Source organism: Sus scrofa, chromosome 17 (assembly GCF_000003025.6).
Source record: "Sus scrofa isolate TJ Tabasco breed Duroc chromosome 17, Sscrofa11.1, whole genome shotgun sequence".
NCBI classification, from domain to species: Eukaryota; Metazoa; Chordata; class Mammalia; order Artiodactyla; family Suidae; genus Sus; species Sus scrofa.
The window spans coordinates 52,328,848-52,347,612 of NC_010459.5; the positions used below are offsets into that span (position 1 = coordinate 52,328,848).

The window sequence follows — 18,765 nt, forward strand, 5'->3', positions numbered from 1 at the left end:
TCTATGTGATTCTTGATTAAAAATGTTTATAGGAATTACTTCTGGCTTCTTCCTCACCTCTGCATTAGAAACCAGGACCTAAGTGAAACTGACAGCACTAGGGGCCTGAACCTCGCCAGAACACAGACTGGGACTTGAACCCAGCCTAAAGCCACACTGGGACTTAAACCCACAGTTTTAAATTAGACTCACTCACCCTGTGTCTGGACTCACTGAGGTTCAGGTTCTTCATGTCTCTGAGCAGAAGGAATTCAGTGAGAGACAAAATGATAGGCAAGAAATAGATTTATTAAGATAGGACCCTTGTGAGAGATGCAAGCAGGCAGGCACGGAAGCTCTGCCCCAAGGATGCGGTGGCCTACAGTTTTCTCATCCAAGGGGAGTCGGGGTTGGAAAGGCCTGCCTCTTCCATTCTGGGAGCAGTAGCTCCTCCTTAGTAGCCAGTAAGCTGTGTACTCAAATCAGCTTAAGGGCAGTGCTCAAACTCTTGCCCTTGGTCTGAATCTGAATGCAGGTCTCATCCCCTCCCCCACCCAATGACCTGAGGCAATTCTTGCACCTCCACTAGTCAAGCAAGTCTGCCTAGTGCTGATGGCTTTCTAGAACTTAGGTCTCCCAGCATCCCTTCCGTTTCTCTCTTTATCTATGATCCTTTATTGGGACTTTGACAACTACCTGTGCCTACTCCATCCCAATCATAAGGACCACACCTTCCTAGTTACGTGTCCTAGTTCAAGTTGACTGCCAGAGATTAGGGGCAGTTCCTCACTTCTGAACAGAAAGAGAACTAAAAACAAATACTTAAAACTATTACTCTTAGGAAGACAATAATGTCCACAATTGTCTAGAGACGGGCCTTGAAAGGAACACAGAGGGATGGGCTTACTTTTTCTCCAGATTTGTCTCTCAAGTCTCAAGGCTATCAAGAGGGCCATTTTCACCATGTCAGCACCATTATCCCAACAGCAAGGGCAGCCCCACTCGGTCAAACCATAAACTTCTCAGCTCATGGCATAAAAAAGGGAAAAACATCCAATTTAATAGAACAAAACAATCACTCATCTGTTCATCAATCATTCTGGAGTATGTACCCTTTGGCTGATAGAAAGCTGGACAGGACACGGCTCTGGCCCTTCAACAGTCCATCGCTTCTGGGGTGCACAATAGATACTGGGTCACTGGAGTAAAGAAGCTGCTTGTTTCTCCTGCCCAACCTCTTCTTGGAACCACTCCTGCCATAATTCATGTGCTGTCTGTTAGGAGACCCTTCCTCCATTAAAGCAGAGTGGATGTGACTCGGGTTAATCAATTAGCGCATCCTATCGCTATAGACATTAATTAGTACAGACTTGGACATGTGCCCCAAAGAGAGCTGATAGTGATAATGAAAAGCAGAGTCAGGACCAGGAGAAACATGGAGAAAAGCACAGAAAGGGAAACACTCCTGCTGACTCAATCCAGCTGTGCTTGAGAGACAGCCCCGTCTATCCATCCTGCCCCAAAACTTTTCATCAACATCACAAGATCTTTTTTGCTTATGCTTTGGTTCATGTTACTTGCAATCAAAAGTTCTGGTAGTCTCACTGGACAGTGGGACCTGGAAGAAGAAGAAAGAAGGAAGATCGGACATTTTATGCAAAATAATTATACTTGTAAATTGGAACTAGTAGGAAGAATAGGAATTTGTCAGGAAATAAAACTATTTTGAAAGCTTAAAATAGCTGTGGCCCCTGGTTTTCACTAATCAAAATCCAACACACTGTATGGAAAGAGAAAAACAACTTTCTAAATTCTGAAAGATTTGGGAGAAAGCTCAAACCTGTTAATAAGAGTTAACATTTGCAAGTATCTTATTATTATTTTTTATCTTTTATCTTTTTAGGGCGTACCCATGGCATATAGAGGTTTCCAGGCTAGGGGTCAAATCGGAGCTCTAGCTGCCAGCCTACGCTACCGCCATGGCAACGCAGGATCTGAGTCACATCTGCGACCTACATCACAGCTCATGGCAACGCCGGACCTCTAACCCACTGAGGGAAGCCAGGGATCGAACCTGAGTCCTCATGGATCCTAGTAGGGTTCGTTAACCACTGAGCCATGATGGGAACTCCTGCAAGTGTTTCATTAACAACTGAAGTTATTAAGCAGCCTTTGGTTAAGCATATGCCATCTGATGAACAAGGCTAAAATCATCAATTTTTGAGAATGATTTAAATTCACTGTTGAATGATTCAGCCATATTTCTTCCTACCAACCTTTGCAAATTATACCCTGATTAAGGCCAAAAGATTAAAGTTTCACTAATCCTGGCCAAATTCCCACTCATATGCTTTCCTCAGAAAGCAGGGGTCAGATGGCTGAAATCAAAATCTGAGATCTGTACAGATAACTTAAAAACCATATAAAACTTGGGAGTTCCCGCTGTGGCGCAGTGGTTAACAAATCCGACTAGGAACCATGAGGTTGAGGGTTCGATCCCTGTCCTTGCTCAGCGGTGTTGCCGTGAGCTGTGGTGTAGGTTGCAGACGCGGCTCGGATCCCGCGTTGCTGTGGCTCTGGCGTAGGCCAGTGGCTACAGCTCCGATTCAACCCCTAGCCTGGGAACCTCCATATGCCGTGGGTGCAGCCCAAGAAATAGCAACAACAACAACAACAAAAAGACAAAAAAACAAACAAAAAAACAAAACAAAAAAAACATATAAAACTTAAAAAACCATATAAATTATATACAGCTATACATAAGACTGATCAAAAACGTGCACTTCTTTCCTGACCAAATACCCAAAGCAAATATACTTTTTTACTTCCAGTACAAAGAGGATAAATAAAGGCAGAAAAAGCCTGTCTCACGAGGAAATACCTGTAGACTGAACACATCATCAATGACTGCGACCTTTATTTAGGCAAAGAGGTCATTAACCAAGAAACATTAATTATAACCACTTATGAAATAAGAGCTCTACTAAAAGGCTTGGCTCCACCCAGGTCTGGGTCAGGAAGTGGAGGAGCATCCAACAGATGACAGTGCTAGTTTCACAGGCTGAAAGCAAGATTTGCAGGCCCTAATGTACCAATAGTCAGTGGGGCTTGTCTGTGTATTGCAGTCCTTTGCAAAGCCACCATATCAAGGATGGCATCATTTAGCCCTTGTTTTTTGGGGTAGAAGAAAGGCAAAAAAGCATTTATAACTGAGCCATCAGAAAAAGTAAAAACTAAATAATCAAGCCAGGATTTAAAAAAAAAAAAAAAAAAAAAAGAGTTCCCATTCTGGCTCAGTGGAAACATTCTGACTGATATCCATAAGGACTCAGGTTCAATTCCTGGCCTCGCTCAGTGGGTTAAGCCTCCAGTGCTGCCATGAGCAGTGGTAAATGTCACAGATGTGGCTCAGATCTCACATTGCTATGGCTGTGGCCAGCAGCTATAGCTCCAATTCGACACTTAGCCTGGGAACCTCCATATGCCGCAGGTGTGGCCCTAAAAAAAAAAAAAAAAGGAAACCAAACAAATATCCAAATCAAGCTTCTACAGATTATATTTTAAACTACGGCAAGGGGAGTTCCCATCATGGCTGAGCAGGTTATGAACCCAACTAGTATCCATGAGGATGTGGGTTTGATCCCTGGCCTTGCTCAGTGGGTTAAAGGATCCGGCCTTGCTGTAAGCTATGGTGTAGGTCAAAGAGGAGGCTCAGATCTAAGCACTGCCATGGCATAGGCCAGCAGCTACAGCTCTGATTCCACCCCTAGCCTGGGAAGGGAACATCCACATGTTGCAGGTGCGGCCCTAAATAGCAAAACTCAAATTAAACACCACCCCCCCGCCCCCGCCAAATAACTACTGCAAGTATGGCTGTAGCACAGCATTTTCCAGTATACAACTTCTTCATTATTTTTACGTGCATTCTTACATTTCAAGTTCCTAATAAGAACACGTGGTACTAATTTAACATGCCAGAAAACACGGAAGCTAACGTGACAGGGTGTCCTGGTTTCCATCACCTGCTGGTATAACTCTACTACTTTCTAATATTTGGGAAGTGAAATTTGAACATATACTAGAGTGACAACTAATGCATCAGTTAGACTAGTGAATAAAGATCTACAATTTTCACAGAAAAAACATTTCTAACACTGCATTAAGAGCTAGACAAGGATATCGTACTGCTTCTTGGTAAAACATAAGTTACTCAGTCTAAACCAGTGGTTTCCAACCCCTCCCCTGTTCAAAGAGGTGAAACCCTTGTTAAAGGAATCTTATTTGAAATATATAAAAGATACAAAGTGGAGGGAGGGGCTCAGGTTGATGTAAAGAAGAGGAAAAACTTCTCGGTTCCCAAGTAGCTCTTTGAAATAGTTATCTTGTCTAAACTAAAGCTCATAATACACATTTATGCCAAGGTTGCAGACTACTGAAATGCAGAATCTGGACCAGGAGAACTATCAACTAAAGCATGACGTTTGATGGGTATAGCAGAATTCCAATAGTTTACTGAGAATCTCCAAATAAAATCAGTCCGATTAGAATATGGTTATAGGAAACCCGCAGTAAGCCTAAGGATTAGAACACAGTTTATACTCTGTTGTTTTTTAAACACTTCTACATTAAAGCTGCGAAGCTCTGGAAATATCTTTTTGGTGGGAAGTGGGTAAGAATCAAAGGCTGGAAACGATGTCATTACTACTGAAGAAAAAAGGCAGCTATATTTTCTGAGTTAATAAAATATTAGGAAGACATTCAAACTACTACAAATATAAGCATTTTCATTTTTGGTACACCATCAACCCAAATTAATATGTAAGAAATCTAGACCTTTTATTTTATTTTATTTTTTTGTCTTTTTGCTATTTCTTTGGGCCGCTCCCGCGGCATTGGAGGTTCCCAGGCTAGGGGTCCAATCGGAGCTGTAGCCGCCAGCCTACGCCAGAGCCACAGCAACGCGGGATCTGAGGCGCGTCTGCAACCTACACCACAGCTCACGGCAACGCCGGATCGTTAACCCACTGAGCAAGGGCAGGGATCGAACCCGCCACCTCATGGTTCCTTGTCGGATTCATTAACCACTGAGCCACGACGGGAACTCCAGAAATCTAGACCTTTAGTACTTACAAACACTCCAATTACTGCTGGTGCAAGTATATATAAAGCTCTTATAACCCACAATGAGATTTAAGAGTCAGAGTCAGATATTTGAAGTTTCTTTAAATCACAGATCTAACTAAACATATCAAATTCTAAGAGGTGAAAGCACTAAAAGAAGATTCAATCAAAGCATTTAGTTACTTCATTGCTACGCATGGCGGCAATAAATTTTGTGATGTCTTTTTGGAAACATTTTGGACCTGGTTAAGTTAAAAACTACCTAGGCAGAAAGAAAACGTTATTCCCATATTTTTACACTCTTTTCTTTCCTCCTGCCACCGCCTCAACACCCAAATACTCACTAATAGCACTCATAAGCGTGTTTACTATAAAACCCTTTCTTTTTAAAACCAGTAAGAATTTATCTTTCCCAACTATTCTGGGATCCAAAGTGGTCAACACTTACTTGCTTTTCAGGATGTCACTAGCCCTACATTCAAATTAAATCAGATGTAAAAACTGTGCTGGGCTGGAGATCGAACCTGAGTCCCAGCGCTCCAGAGATGCTGCCAGTCCCACTGCGCCACAGTGGGAACTCCACCTATCGGTGCTGTAAAAAAAAAATTAACCTTGCACAACATAGTAAATCATTAAAAAAAAAAAAAAAAAAAAGAAACTTGTAAGGCCTTTCTAGAACAACGCTCCAGTGCGTGAGCACATTGAGAGCCTAGAGCCTCCATTCAGTCTGGAAGCAATCGCCCTACTCAATCTTATTCTAAAACACAGTCCTGGAGTTCCCGTCATGGCGCAGTGGTTAACAAATCCGACTAGGAACCATGAGGTTGTGGGTTCGGTTCCTGCCCTTGCTCAGTGGGTTAACAATCTGGCGTTGCCGTGAGCTGTGGTGTAGGTTGCAGACGCGGCTCGGATCCCGCGTTGCTGTGGCTCTGGCGTAGGCTGGTGGCTACAGCTCCGATTGGACCCCTAGCCTGGGAACCTCCATATGCCGCGGGAGTGGCCCAAAGAAACAGCAAAAAGACAAAACAAACAAACAAACAAACAAAAAACAACAACAAAAAACAAAAAACACAGTCCTGAACAGAGGCAGCTTATCTTTCAATTTTCTATAAGCTTGGGCAAAAGACCTTCCAGATGCCACAGGCTCTTCACAGAAAAGCATCTCGGTCTCCTCCTTTTCCTCTCTTCCTCAATCCCAAATACCACAAAACAAGTAACTGTCTGACTACCCAGGGGCAGAATGCTCTTCTGGATTAGCAGATAAAACTGTGCAGCAGGACACAAGTAAGAAGAGAGTTGTGTCTTTTCTCTCTTCAATCAGAAAATTACGGCAGTGTTGAGGCGTAAAAAAAGGGAGTATTTAGAAAGCCCAGTAGAAACTACTTTGCCAGTGAAGACGCACTTGTAGCAAAAGCTAAATTTAACTAACGAACATCAATTACGTTGCTTAGGATATACATCAGAACAAGTGTTGGGAGCTCCTTGGTGGCCTAACAGTTATGAATTTGGTATTATCACTGCTGTGGCTCGGGTTCATCCATGCCCTGGGAACTTTCACATGCCACAAAGCCAAAAAAACCCCACAAAAACCTACCCCCCCAAACACTGTTAATAAAGATAAGAAGCAGGCAGGAAATGTAACCAATTTTCTTTTCTTCTGTTCTTCACTGCATTAATTTTTACTATTCTTTCAGCTTGATAATAAACCCAAGTAACTGAGTAAAGTATCAAATATAAAACTGCCTCTACTTCGGAAAACAAGATTTTCTTCAAGTTTTAATAAAATGAATTATTAAATTCCCTACAGTTAAGTTTTCATAACCATTTCTTTCGTAGGTAGGCTATTCATGCAAAGCAGAATGAATGCATCTGTCTAAATACAGCATCCTGTATAAAAATGTTTAATCATAGGAATACTTTTGGCCACTTTTTATAAACAATGTATGAATCCCTTCCATAAACAACTGTACCCTAAGAGACTCTCTGCCTGACCCCACCAGGCAGCTTGTCCCACACTGGACAGTTCTGTTCGCCAGCGTACTCTTCGTAATGCTCTGCAGCGCCCACAACTCTCAGTTCAGCTACGTAACGTCTTACTCTCTTAGCCACCTAACAGTGGCTCACACTTCTTTCCCTCTCATGTCTTTCCCCTTCTCCAAGTTAAAACCCTGCTCAGTTCTTTTGACCGTTCCTGCTGTTATCTTGTAAGCCAATCTCCAAAGAACAGCTCCAGTTTGTAATCTTTTTGGTGCCCTGAAAAAAAATGTTATTCCATGTGACTTAATCAGGTCAAGACACTTCTCTAACTCTGGACATTATTTTCAAATTAATGTTCCTGAAAGGTGCGTTTATGTTGGTGGCAGCCACTTCACACATATAACTACAATCAACCAATTTCGGGGGGGGGGGATGTGCAGAGAGGCCCACATGCCATCTTTGCCAGAACTAGCTGGTTTAGTAGACAAGAAAAAGATATTCTGTTCTGAATCCAGGTCTGGTTAGAAGAGAAGTAACTATAAACAGTCTTTATCTTCTCAATTGAAGGGGCATGAGGATTGACTCCAAAATGAAAAAAAGAACACATACACAGGCCTTAGGAAAGACAAGAGATTGAGATTTATATTCCAAATCATAGCATCAATTAAGATCAGTTATGAAAAAGCACCATGAATCACTGAAAAGAACCTAGGGGTTTGCCTAATCTAAATCCTTCTCATTTTACAGATTAGCAATGAGGTGAATGAAGCAACTGGCTTAAGAGTGATGAGCTTGTCAGTGATGGGGCTGGGTCTCAAGGTTATCTCCAGATCTAGGATGCAGTGTTCTTCCCATTACCCATGCAGATGAAGCTCTGATCTCCAATGAAAAGTAAACAACAGTACATTATATACATACATCTGAAAGTGTCAGAACTTTAGTATCCAAGATGGAAAAATAGCCATAAATAATTCAGCCAAACTAGCTCAAGTGTAGATAATCGAGATTAAGCATACATTTCAGGTCAGATGGTCACATTACATCTAAGATGTGAAACAACTCAGTTCTGAGTCCACTTGCCTTAAGCACTTTTAACATCACTGTGGATGTCACTAGATGGTCATATCTAAATGGTTATCTTTCTTATCCAAATTTTAATGGTAGGCAATATTTTGCAAAATAAAAACCACAATCTTGGTATCTTCAGGTAAAACAACAGCTTTTCAAAAAAAGATGTATCCTAGTTTTCCATTATCAATACTCAAAGCATGTTCTGAAAATTGCTTAGGAAAAACAGAGGCTTTGACGATTTTTTTTCTCCCCTAGAGGACAGGGGTAGGCAGGAGACTAGTCTACTCTTAACTACCTCTTAGGCTCCTTTCCCTTGCCAAATTCCATTCATTCTTGGTATAAAAGCAACTGAGAAATGAAAACATATGCCCACACAAAAACTTGTCCATGTTCTCAGCAGTATTCATAATATCCAAGAAAGAAAAACCAGGAGTTCCCGTTGTGGCGCAGTGGTTAACGAATCCAACTAGGAACCATGAGGTTGCGGGTTCGATCCCTGCCCTTGCTCAGTGGGTTAACGATCCGGCACTGCCATGAGCTGTGGTGTAGGTCGCAGACTCGGCTCGGATCCCGCGTTGCTGTGGCTCTGGCGTAGGCTGGCAGCTACAGCTCCAATTTGACCCCTAGCTTGGGAACCTCCATATGGCGCGGGAGCGGCCCAAGAAACAGCAAACAAAAACAAAAACCAAAAAAACCCCCCCAAACCACCCAAATCTCCATCAACCGATATTCAATAAAATGTGGTATATCTGTACAATGGAATGATTCAGCCAAAAAAAAAAAAAAGGAAATACTGATATATGCTCTAACATGATGAACCATGAAAATATTACACCAAGTGAAAAAAGTCACCCACAAAGGCCACTTATGATTACATTTATATGAAATGTCTATAAGAGGCAAATCTCAGAAACAGAAAGATTAAAGCTGCCTAGGGCTGGAGGAATTAGGGGGAAAACAGAAGGTGACTGCTAATGTACCAGGACTGGGTTCTCTATGGAGTGATGAAAATATTTTTTAAAAAATTGAGGTAATAACTGAACAACTCTGTGAATATACTAGAAAATGTTGAATTATACCTTTAAGAGGGTGAATTGTATGGTACATGAAAGATAACTCAAGTTGTTAAAAAAAAAAAAAAAGGAATCTGGGTCTAGCATAAAATATAGGTAAGGCAAAGAGCACAAATAATTTTACCCAAGACAATAGTAAGTACTGGGGTATATTTACCTTCCTGTATTTTCATGCATGCCTAAATTATCTTAAAAAGCAAAGGGGGGGAAAAAAAAAAGCAAGGGGGGGGGGAACTGGAATTGATGTACTTTCGCATTTACTCATGCAGCAAAAACAAAACAGAAACCAATATTGCCTGAAAATTTTATAAATTTTTATTTTAAGAACTATGCTTTCCAATAAAGCAGATACTAGCCACAAATGGCTATTAGGCACTTAAAATGTGGCTAGTCTGAAATGAACTGAGATATGCTTTAAACTTTTATTGGTTGACTGACTGGCAAAATACACATAGAATTTACCATTTCAGCCATTTTTTGGGTACAGTTTAGCGGTATCACCATCACCACCATCCACCTTCAAAACCCTTCATCTTGCACAACCAAATCTCCATTAAACAATAACTCCCAATTTCTCCCCTCCCATCTGCATCTGGCAGCCACCATTCTACTTTGCCTCTATGATTGTGACTCTTTTAAGTACTTCATGTAAGTGCCATCAGATAGTACCTGTCTTTTTGTGACTACTTATTTTACTTAGCATAATGCCTTCAAGGTTTACCCAGTTCTAGCATTTTGTCAGATTTCCGTTCCCTTTTAAGGCTGAACACTATTCCATTCTATGTGTACATCGCATTTATCCATTCACCTGCTGATGGACACTTGTTCCAGATTTCAGCTACTGTGAGTAACACTGCTATGAACGTGGGTGTACAAGTAACTCTGCTGCTGGATCACATGGTAATTCTATGTTTCCTTAGCGGTTCTACCATTTATATTTCCAACAGTGCAGTGTTCCAATTTCTTCACATCCTCACCAGCAGCTTTTTTTTTTTTTGTCTTTTTAGGGCCACACCTGCAGCATGTGGAAGTCCCCAGGCTCAGGGTCGAATGGGAACTGTAGCTGCCGGCCTACACCACAGCCACAGCAACATGGGATCCAAGTCTGTGACCTACACTGCAGCTCACAACAATGCTAGATCCTTAATTCACTGTGTGAGGCCAGGGATCGAACCCCCTTCCTCATGGATACTAGTCGGGTTCATTACTGTTAAGCCGCCACGGGAACTCCAGTTTTCTTTTTTTTTTTTTTTTTGATAGTAGCCAGCTTAATGGGTGTGAGGTAGATTTTCACTGTAGCTTTAATTTGCATTTCCCTAATGATGAGTGACACTGAGCATCTTTTCATGTGCTTACTAGCCATTTATCTATCTTCTTTGGAGAAATGTCTATTGACGTCCTTTGTCCATTTGAAATATACTGCCTTTTTTTTTTTTTTAAATGGCCACACCCATAGCATATGGATTAGTTTTGGGATTAAATGTGACCTATATTGGGGTGATGCAGATTCTTTAACCCACTGTGCTGGGCTTGGGGAATCGAACCCATACCTCTGCAGCAACCCAAGCTGCCATAGTGGGAACTCTGAGATATGCTTTTAAGTATAAAATATACTTGGGATTTCCAAGGCTTAGTATGAAAAAATGCAAAATGTCTCATAGCCTTTCAAAAACAGACTACATGTTGAGACAATACTTTGAGTATACTGGATTAAAAATTATTAAAAATATCACTTGTCATTTTTTAAAAAGCGGCCACTGGAAACATAAAACAGATTATTCGAAGATATTATACTAAGCAAAATAAGCCAGTCACAAAAGGACAAATACTATCAATTACGACATTTATAAAATCAATTACCAATTACTAAAATTATAATCACACTGACTTAAAAATTTTTTTCCTTTGCCTTCTTAGGCCTCACCTGTGGCATATGGAAGTTCCCAGGCTAGGGCACTGAATGGGAGCTGCAGCTGACAGCCTATGCCACAGCCACAGTAAAGCCATACCTGAGCCTTATCTGTGACCTATGCCGCAGCTCGCAGCAACACAGGATCCTTAATCCACTGAGTAAGGCCAGGGATCGAACCTACATCCTCATGGATCCTAGTCAGGTTCTTAACCTGCTGAGCCACAAGGGGAACTCCTTAAAAGCTTTATTTTAGGAGTTCCCATCGTGGCACAGCAGAAACGAATCCAACTAGGAACCATGAGGTTGTGGGTTTGATCCCTGGCCTCGCTCAGTGGGTTAAGGATACAGTGTTGCTGTGAGTTGTGGCGTAGGTCACATACATGGCTCAGATCATGCGAGGCTGTGGCTGTGGCTATGGCCAGTAGCTGTAGCTCCGATTCGACCCCTAGCCTGGGAACCTCCATATGCCGTGGGTGTAGCCCTAAAAAGCAAAATAAAAAAGTCTTAATTTGTTTTAAATACTCATCATAGGTGATCTCAAGAGATTTAGTAAAATATGAACTGAAAGTATAATAGATACAATTGGTAAAAAGGTATTTATATTTGTAAACTACAATTACTATGAATCATTTTTCAGCAGAGACTTTCCTGATCTCAAATGATAGGCTAAACTGAACCCTTAAAATAGCAGGACAAGGATGTTATCTCACTATTCAAGGCGAAGAAGGTCCATTAAAAGTACCCTGTTTTTTTCCCCCCCGATACAGCTCTGGTATCTTCATCAGTGGCTAGAACATAGCAAGTACTCAGTAAGTGTAAAATCAATAAACAGTCCCTGCCTACAAAGGGTTTATAGAGATGAAACCCCATAAGTATACACAGGAAAAGAGGCAATGTGTCAGATGTGTCACAAGCTAAATATTCTGAGGCTTCTTAACAGGGACAGTTCATTCTCGGCAGGGGCGGTTAGGAGAAGGTGTAAGTAACTGTTGAGCTGGGGCCACTAAAGTTAAGTGGAGAATCTGCATTCACTGCAAAAAAAATAAAAAATAAAAAATAAAAATAAAAAAACTGCTGGCATAGTTCCAGAAGTGGAGAGGCAAGGAGTTTACGTTAAGCTTCTGAGTAGTAATCAACAAGGCGGGAAGGTAGACTGGGGATAGGACGGAGACTGTGAGTTGAAGCCTGAGTGCTGTCATGTCTGGTAGGCACTGAGGCGATGCTGCAGGTACTGAAGTAGAGAAGCCATGCAATTCTAATGGCACTTGGAAAGAATTAATCTGGTTGCATTCAGCAGGGCCCATTAAAAAAAGGTCTAGATTAAGTAGAAGAGTGGATACCAGATGTAGCCATTGTCAGAATCAGCTGAGGGAGCTGACACCCATTCTAGACCTACCTATTCAATCTGAAAGGTTGGCAAAATAGCCAGAGCCTTAGGTATAAGGTAACAAGACAATGAAGTGACAGCAAAATGAAGAGGGGGAAAAAGTTCAACTATGAAGCCTGAAACTGACATTAAAATTTGTGTTTTCCATTAAGACTACAGTGGTTTCATGGACAAAAATTTAGCTTACCTATCAGCCACATATAAACATTTTTTCCCCCGTAACTTCAAACTTATTACAAACTTATTAAACTTATTATTATTATTCAAACTTATTAAACTAAGTATGGTGACATAAAGATTTCCCCTGTTAGAAAGGTGGTACAATGTAGTGACAAAGAATATAGCTCTAGAGCTGGAGAGATCTGTGTTTAAATCCCTGCTCTGCCGCTTACTAGCTTTGAGCCTCTAAAAACGTTACTTCACCTCTGGAGGTCTGTTTCCTATGGACACTGTTCAAATGTCAGAAGTTTTTTTATCATTACCTCGAAACAGATCAGACATAAGAACAATCACTTTGAAAATTACGAGTTCATAGCAGCATACAATCTTTTAAAAAGCATGGACTATTACTATTTCTGAAAATCAGATGTAGTTGCCATACCTGTTCCTGTACACGTTATAATGTGCATTGATACTTACACACAATAGTGTTTTTATACAATCCTTCACATTTGTGTGAGCCATTCATACTATTAGAGTTAGCATATGACTTAATTTTACAAGCTCGGTGGCATTTATAGTGGTTAGGCAACAGAACATTCATAAATAGCCAAAATGAACCTATAAGTGACTTAGAAATAAAAGGTGTGATCTAGATTTTGTTTATTAAACATAGACATATGAAATTTGAGTTGTCTTTTGAGAAGACTTTCAGATGAAAAGACAAGCGCATACAACTAGGAACTGTTATTATTGGCTGCTGCTTGTCCTATTTCGAGTATTTCGATTTCAGACAAGAACCCCAGCTGTGACCTCCAGAATTTTGAGAACACCAACGGTTTTCAGGATGTGCTTCTCAGAAAGTGCTAACTTATAAGATATACATACTGATGGAGAAGATGACACTTGAGGGACAACATGAAAGCTGACCCTTTATCAATTTTATATAGTAGAGTTCACACATAAAACTATTTGAAAGGGGAAAAGATGCCTCATTGCTTAAAAAAGAAAAAAAATGATGGAGAATATCTCTAATATCCCAATCTAGCTTTAAGGAGAATGTACGATGGAGGCATTTCCCAATTTACTCCGTTTTAAAACGCTTCCCAGCGGGGCAGGACCACAGCGGGGAGTCGAATATGCTGCCTGTATACGAACTCCAGAGGCTTGGAGACGCTTGCTGGCAATACAGGTGGACAACCTGGCCTGAGAGAAACGTGAAACAGGGAAATCAACTAATTAACAATCAGGCCTAAGAAGATATCAGATATACCCATTTATAATCATTCCAGAAGCATGCTACCGGTCTTCACATCTAAATGGCCTAAGATAAAAAAAAGGTAGGTTGTTTTCAATCCTTTAAGAAGTTTTCCATGTTTTATCAAAGCTACTCAAAACAATTTCCCCATAGTATTGGAAAGTGAATTTTTCCCACCATTCTTGAAAAACAGAATACACAATTTATTTGAATCACTTCTTATGCTTTTCTAAACTATCTTCTAAAGCCAAGGCCTAGCAAAAGCATTATTATTCTTAGAGAGGTTTTGCCGCTTGATGGTTCAATCCTTACACTTTCTGCATAGAAGTTTTACTTATATTTTTCTTGTTTTTTAAGTATAACTGATCTCAAACCAGGATTCTAAGTATCCCCTGCATTAGGACACACCCAGTCTCAGTTCTCTTTCACAAGAGCAAGAATTCTGTTAGCTTAAAAGTATAATACCAATTTAACAGTTTAATAAATTCTATCGTATTTCCACCAGATAGAAGTTTCTTCAGATAAACCATGTTTCAAAAGAGACCTCTCATACAGGTTCTCAGTTACTATCGGTTCCCACCAGAAAAGGAAAGCTTTACAGATTTTCAAAGGAAGCACCGGTTTCCACAAGCTCTTAAATGGAGCATAGAGGGTTCAAAAAAGACAGAAAAGGCAAAAGAGCAAAAGATAGCAATTATCTGTCTAAGCAAATATAACCACTCAAAGGAGAGAAGGAACAAGACTGCCCTAAACCGAAACACTGGGAAAAGCAATGGACCATAAACAAACCTTCTTTTTAGATCTTTATACAGCCAACCTCAAACCTGATACAGTAGCTACTTCAACTAATTACCATCAGCACAATTTCTGCTGTAAAGAAGCTAGTGTAGCCCACGGGATCCGTGAATGTTAGCTGACATACAAGCACTATGAAGTTATGAAGCACTCATTTGAGCCCTCATTAGGCAAACAGTTCACAGGAGCACCATAAAAGCCTGTGCTCCAAACACGGACCTGAGAACCAGCCCTGACATAGACCCTGGCTCACTTTAATCACTGCATGTGATAGCGCCTTCATTTCCCTACTTGTGAAACAAGGAAAGAATTGAGAATGGTTTATAAAGTGCTTAGAAAATGAAAAAGACCCACCATCAATATTACTTTATAACACTATAAAGGCCAGCAAGGGAGCCTTTACACTTACAGCTCATCCTTAATAAAGGCATCAACCAAGTCAAGAGAAGTGACACATAAACACAACCCAAAGCTAAGTGACTTAATTACAAATCTATACCCTTATTGGAGAGGGATTTAGGATGTGGAAGAATTCATTTTTAACTCTAAGGGATGGTCACTGAAGGAGTCTCTTAGAAATTATGTGCATGTTTTTTTCAGGTATGCCACAGTTGTGGCAAATGTTCAGGACAGTCTGCCCTTGATAATGCTACTGAGTCTTTTTTATGCTCTTTTAATTTCTAAACCTTTATTTCTGGAACAATAGTAAAATTTTCGAGATAATCAGAATTTCTCTATCTGCTGTCTTGTAATTAAATAATCACTAAAACCAAGGAGACTAGGAGTTCCCTTGCAGTGCAATAGACTGAGCATCTGGCACTGTCACTGCAGCAGCTCTGGTCACTGCTGTGGTGCAGGTTTGATCCTTGGCCCTGGAACTTCCACATGCCATGGGTGCAGCCAAAAAACAAAACAAACCAAACACCAACAAGGCTTCAAAGTGTGCCTCAAAGAACTAATGGCAGAGGACAGGAACGTATACATGGAGACAAAAGAGCCCAGAACTGAAATAGTGAAGAGAATTTCGCATTTTACATTTATTAAAAATGTGTACCCCAATCAAAACTCACTATATACATATAAACACATACACATAAGCAAATCCCCATATAATTAGGTTGATAAATACACCCCAATTTGAGAAGCCTGATAATATGTAGAGCCTTGTCCTTCCAGGAAAGCAGAATATGGACTCTCATTTAAGCTGACCCCTAAACTGGCAGATGTTAAAGGTAGGTCACAACCAAAAGAAAGGTATAAGGGATACCAAGACACTAAGAGAACACAATCATCCTTCCCCTCATTTTTAGGGCCACATCTGGGCATATTCAAGTTCCCAGGCTAGGGGTCGAATAAGAGCTGCAGCTGCTGGCCTACACCACAGCCACAGCAGGGATCTGGGTCATGTCTGCGAACTAGGCCACAGCTCAAGGCAGCACTGGATCCTTAACCCACTGAGCAAGGCCAGAGATCAAACACACATTCTCATGGATACTAGTCAGGTTTGTTACCGCTGAGCCAAGACGGGAACACCCCCTCACTTTCTAATTAACAGAATCAGGCAAAGAAACAACAACAACAAAAAAACCTATGAAGTCATATGGAATTATCACTACTCATGCAGGGCTAAACATGGGTGGCTTCTCCTGTAAAGTGTCTCAATGATCAAGGTGGAAAGCACCGTGTAAATAAAAAACAGATTCTGCATTTAAATATTAATTCAGTTAGTGTGGGCCTTTGGTTCATATGCTTGAAATGCCAAGTTTCCAAACTAACAACATATAATGTATAACTAATCATGATGCAAATCAGCAAAATATGGCATTTGCTCCAGACTTAATACCACAAGTTCTTACAAAACTAGAGGAGGAAAAATTTTCTAAGTTTATGTGATGCTAATAATACACCAAGCTCTGTGAATCTAACTATAATTAAACTATTTACATAGGAGAGCAACATTTTTCTAAATGTTCATGCCTCTTAGGCAAGTAAATGAAAGTTACACTCTTGTGGAAAGTATTTTACCTTCTGGAAGACATAACAGACTTTACGACATTCTTTAAAAGTGAAAGTCCTTTGGAAGTCTTGGTTGAACAAGTAGCTCATTACAACGATACGGGGCACCTTGGTGTAAACTACAAATTCTTGACTTAGAAAACAAGAATTTCAAAAAGTTTTTGGTTGTACTTTCACTTCACTTTAAAAAAAGTTTATCTATGATTTAAACAGGTTATCTAAAACAAACGAATGAGCCCTGACATTTAACTGGTATTTTTCCCCTGCGCTTAAACGTACTGTTACCAAACATTATCTCCAATATTTGGATTTACTTGTATTTAATATCATTTCAATGCTAAAAACCTGAACCGTACTTTATGTGTATATACCCACCCACCCCTTAAAGAACTCAATCTGCCAAGTTCTATTACAACTTAATGCAATTTTGTTATTTATGCATGGACTGCAAAAGAAAAAAATACTATTTCAATTCTCAAGTTTTTATCTCTTCCCTACCCAAGTATTGATCCATACTTGCTCCTTTACAACAGAACAGCTTTATCTTCCTTATTAAACTGTAATTTTCACAATTAAATGTGTAGTCAGAAGGTGCACATCATATTAAATAAACTACCAGGTTGCTAAATATTTAAAATTTCAAAATACTGAGAATTACTTTCAGTACTTCCTAAAATTTATTAGTTACAATTTACCACATAGTATATATCTAACATAATTATGCTTTTAGCAATCAAATATAAATAATAAGTGCATGTATGTTACACATAAAAATCAAAAGCCATTTTTACTTGATAAAACCCTACTGATCGTTTATTTGGGAGCATGAACATGGCCATGGAAAGGTTTGTTCTCGTCGAGAATGCTCAAGGTTTTGAGAGGCTTAGCAACTCTTGAGACTGGGCCATCAAACTAACAGTGATCCAGAACTTAACACTTAGTATATTTCAATATGGTGACTTTTTATTTTTAATTTAAATAGTATTAGAATTTTTCCTGAACTCTAGTTTAAAGGAAAAAAGGGAAATTTAACAAATTCACAGAGGGTATGTTTACAACCAATGACTTTCAGAATAAGCAGGAACAGGGGTCTTTATAGATTCACAGCCCAAACTCTACTTTTTACACAGAGACTATAGAATCATAAAGCAAAGATTTAGTCAGTTCAAAGTATAGCAGCCTCTAGTAAGGCAGTGTTAGGAAATTTTCAACAAGGGCCAAGACAAAGAAAGACACTACTTAATGTTCAATTAAACAGAATACCCATTCTCCACCCTCTAGTGAATTGAGGCTTTTTAACGAACCCTCACAGTTTACCAAAATTCCAGCCTTCAAGCCCAATAGTTTTTTTTTTTTTTTCATGCCACAATCAGGAAATCTTTGAAACTGCAGAATATATGCTTTTTAGGGGCTCACAGCAAGTATTCCTGTAGAGGGAAAATGGCTATTACCACTAAGGACATCAGATAACACTGTATCTTAAGTATAATTTACTAAATTAAACAAAAGCCCCTTCACAAACTTCACCTCAAATACATCCTCAAAGAAGAAATGATATTCAAATTACTTAAAAACTTGAGTAACTGTATCAAAAACAAATTCAGGTCAAAATTACATCTGTTTACCAAATACTAAGTAGTATTTAAAAATTACAAATAACACCATTTAGTTTATAATCTGATTCTTGTAACTACTAAAAAAGTTGTGAAAGCAATATAGTTAAGTCTCTAATGGAACCAAGCCACCTCCTTTTCACTAACCAAAATGTTACTTGGTAGCAAAGTGTCCAATGTAAATTCTCCCTTAAGCACCAACTGGTTAACTATGTATCAAAGAATACCCCATTCATTTCCCCAGGAATTTAACTCAGTGTATCTTTATAACATACTTGCAACAAAATCTTAAAAGTACCCTTGAGTAGCAACAATCACTGTCAATCTGCAGTAGCAAGTACATTTTCATGGAAAGGCCTGTTCTGATCAGAGAATCTTTTAAGATTTTTAAAAGACTGGCAACT

General features: G+C 39.8%; 1 protein-coding gene across 3 annotated transcripts in view; it reads right to left on the reverse strand.

Annotated features, from left to right (window-relative positions):
• ADNP (activity dependent neuroprotector homeobox) overlaps nucleotides 1-18,765 on the reverse strand; it is a 34,345-nt gene that overhangs the window by 12,460 nt on the left and 3,120 nt on the right. The window contains exon 1 of one of the 3 annotated variants that reach the window (XM_013985467.2): nucleotides 887-3,251. Within the exon in view, the coding sequence (XP_013840921.1) occupies nucleotides 887-944 (58 nt within the window). The 5' untranslated portion in view covers nucleotides 945-3,251. 3 annotated transcript variants of the gene reach the window in all.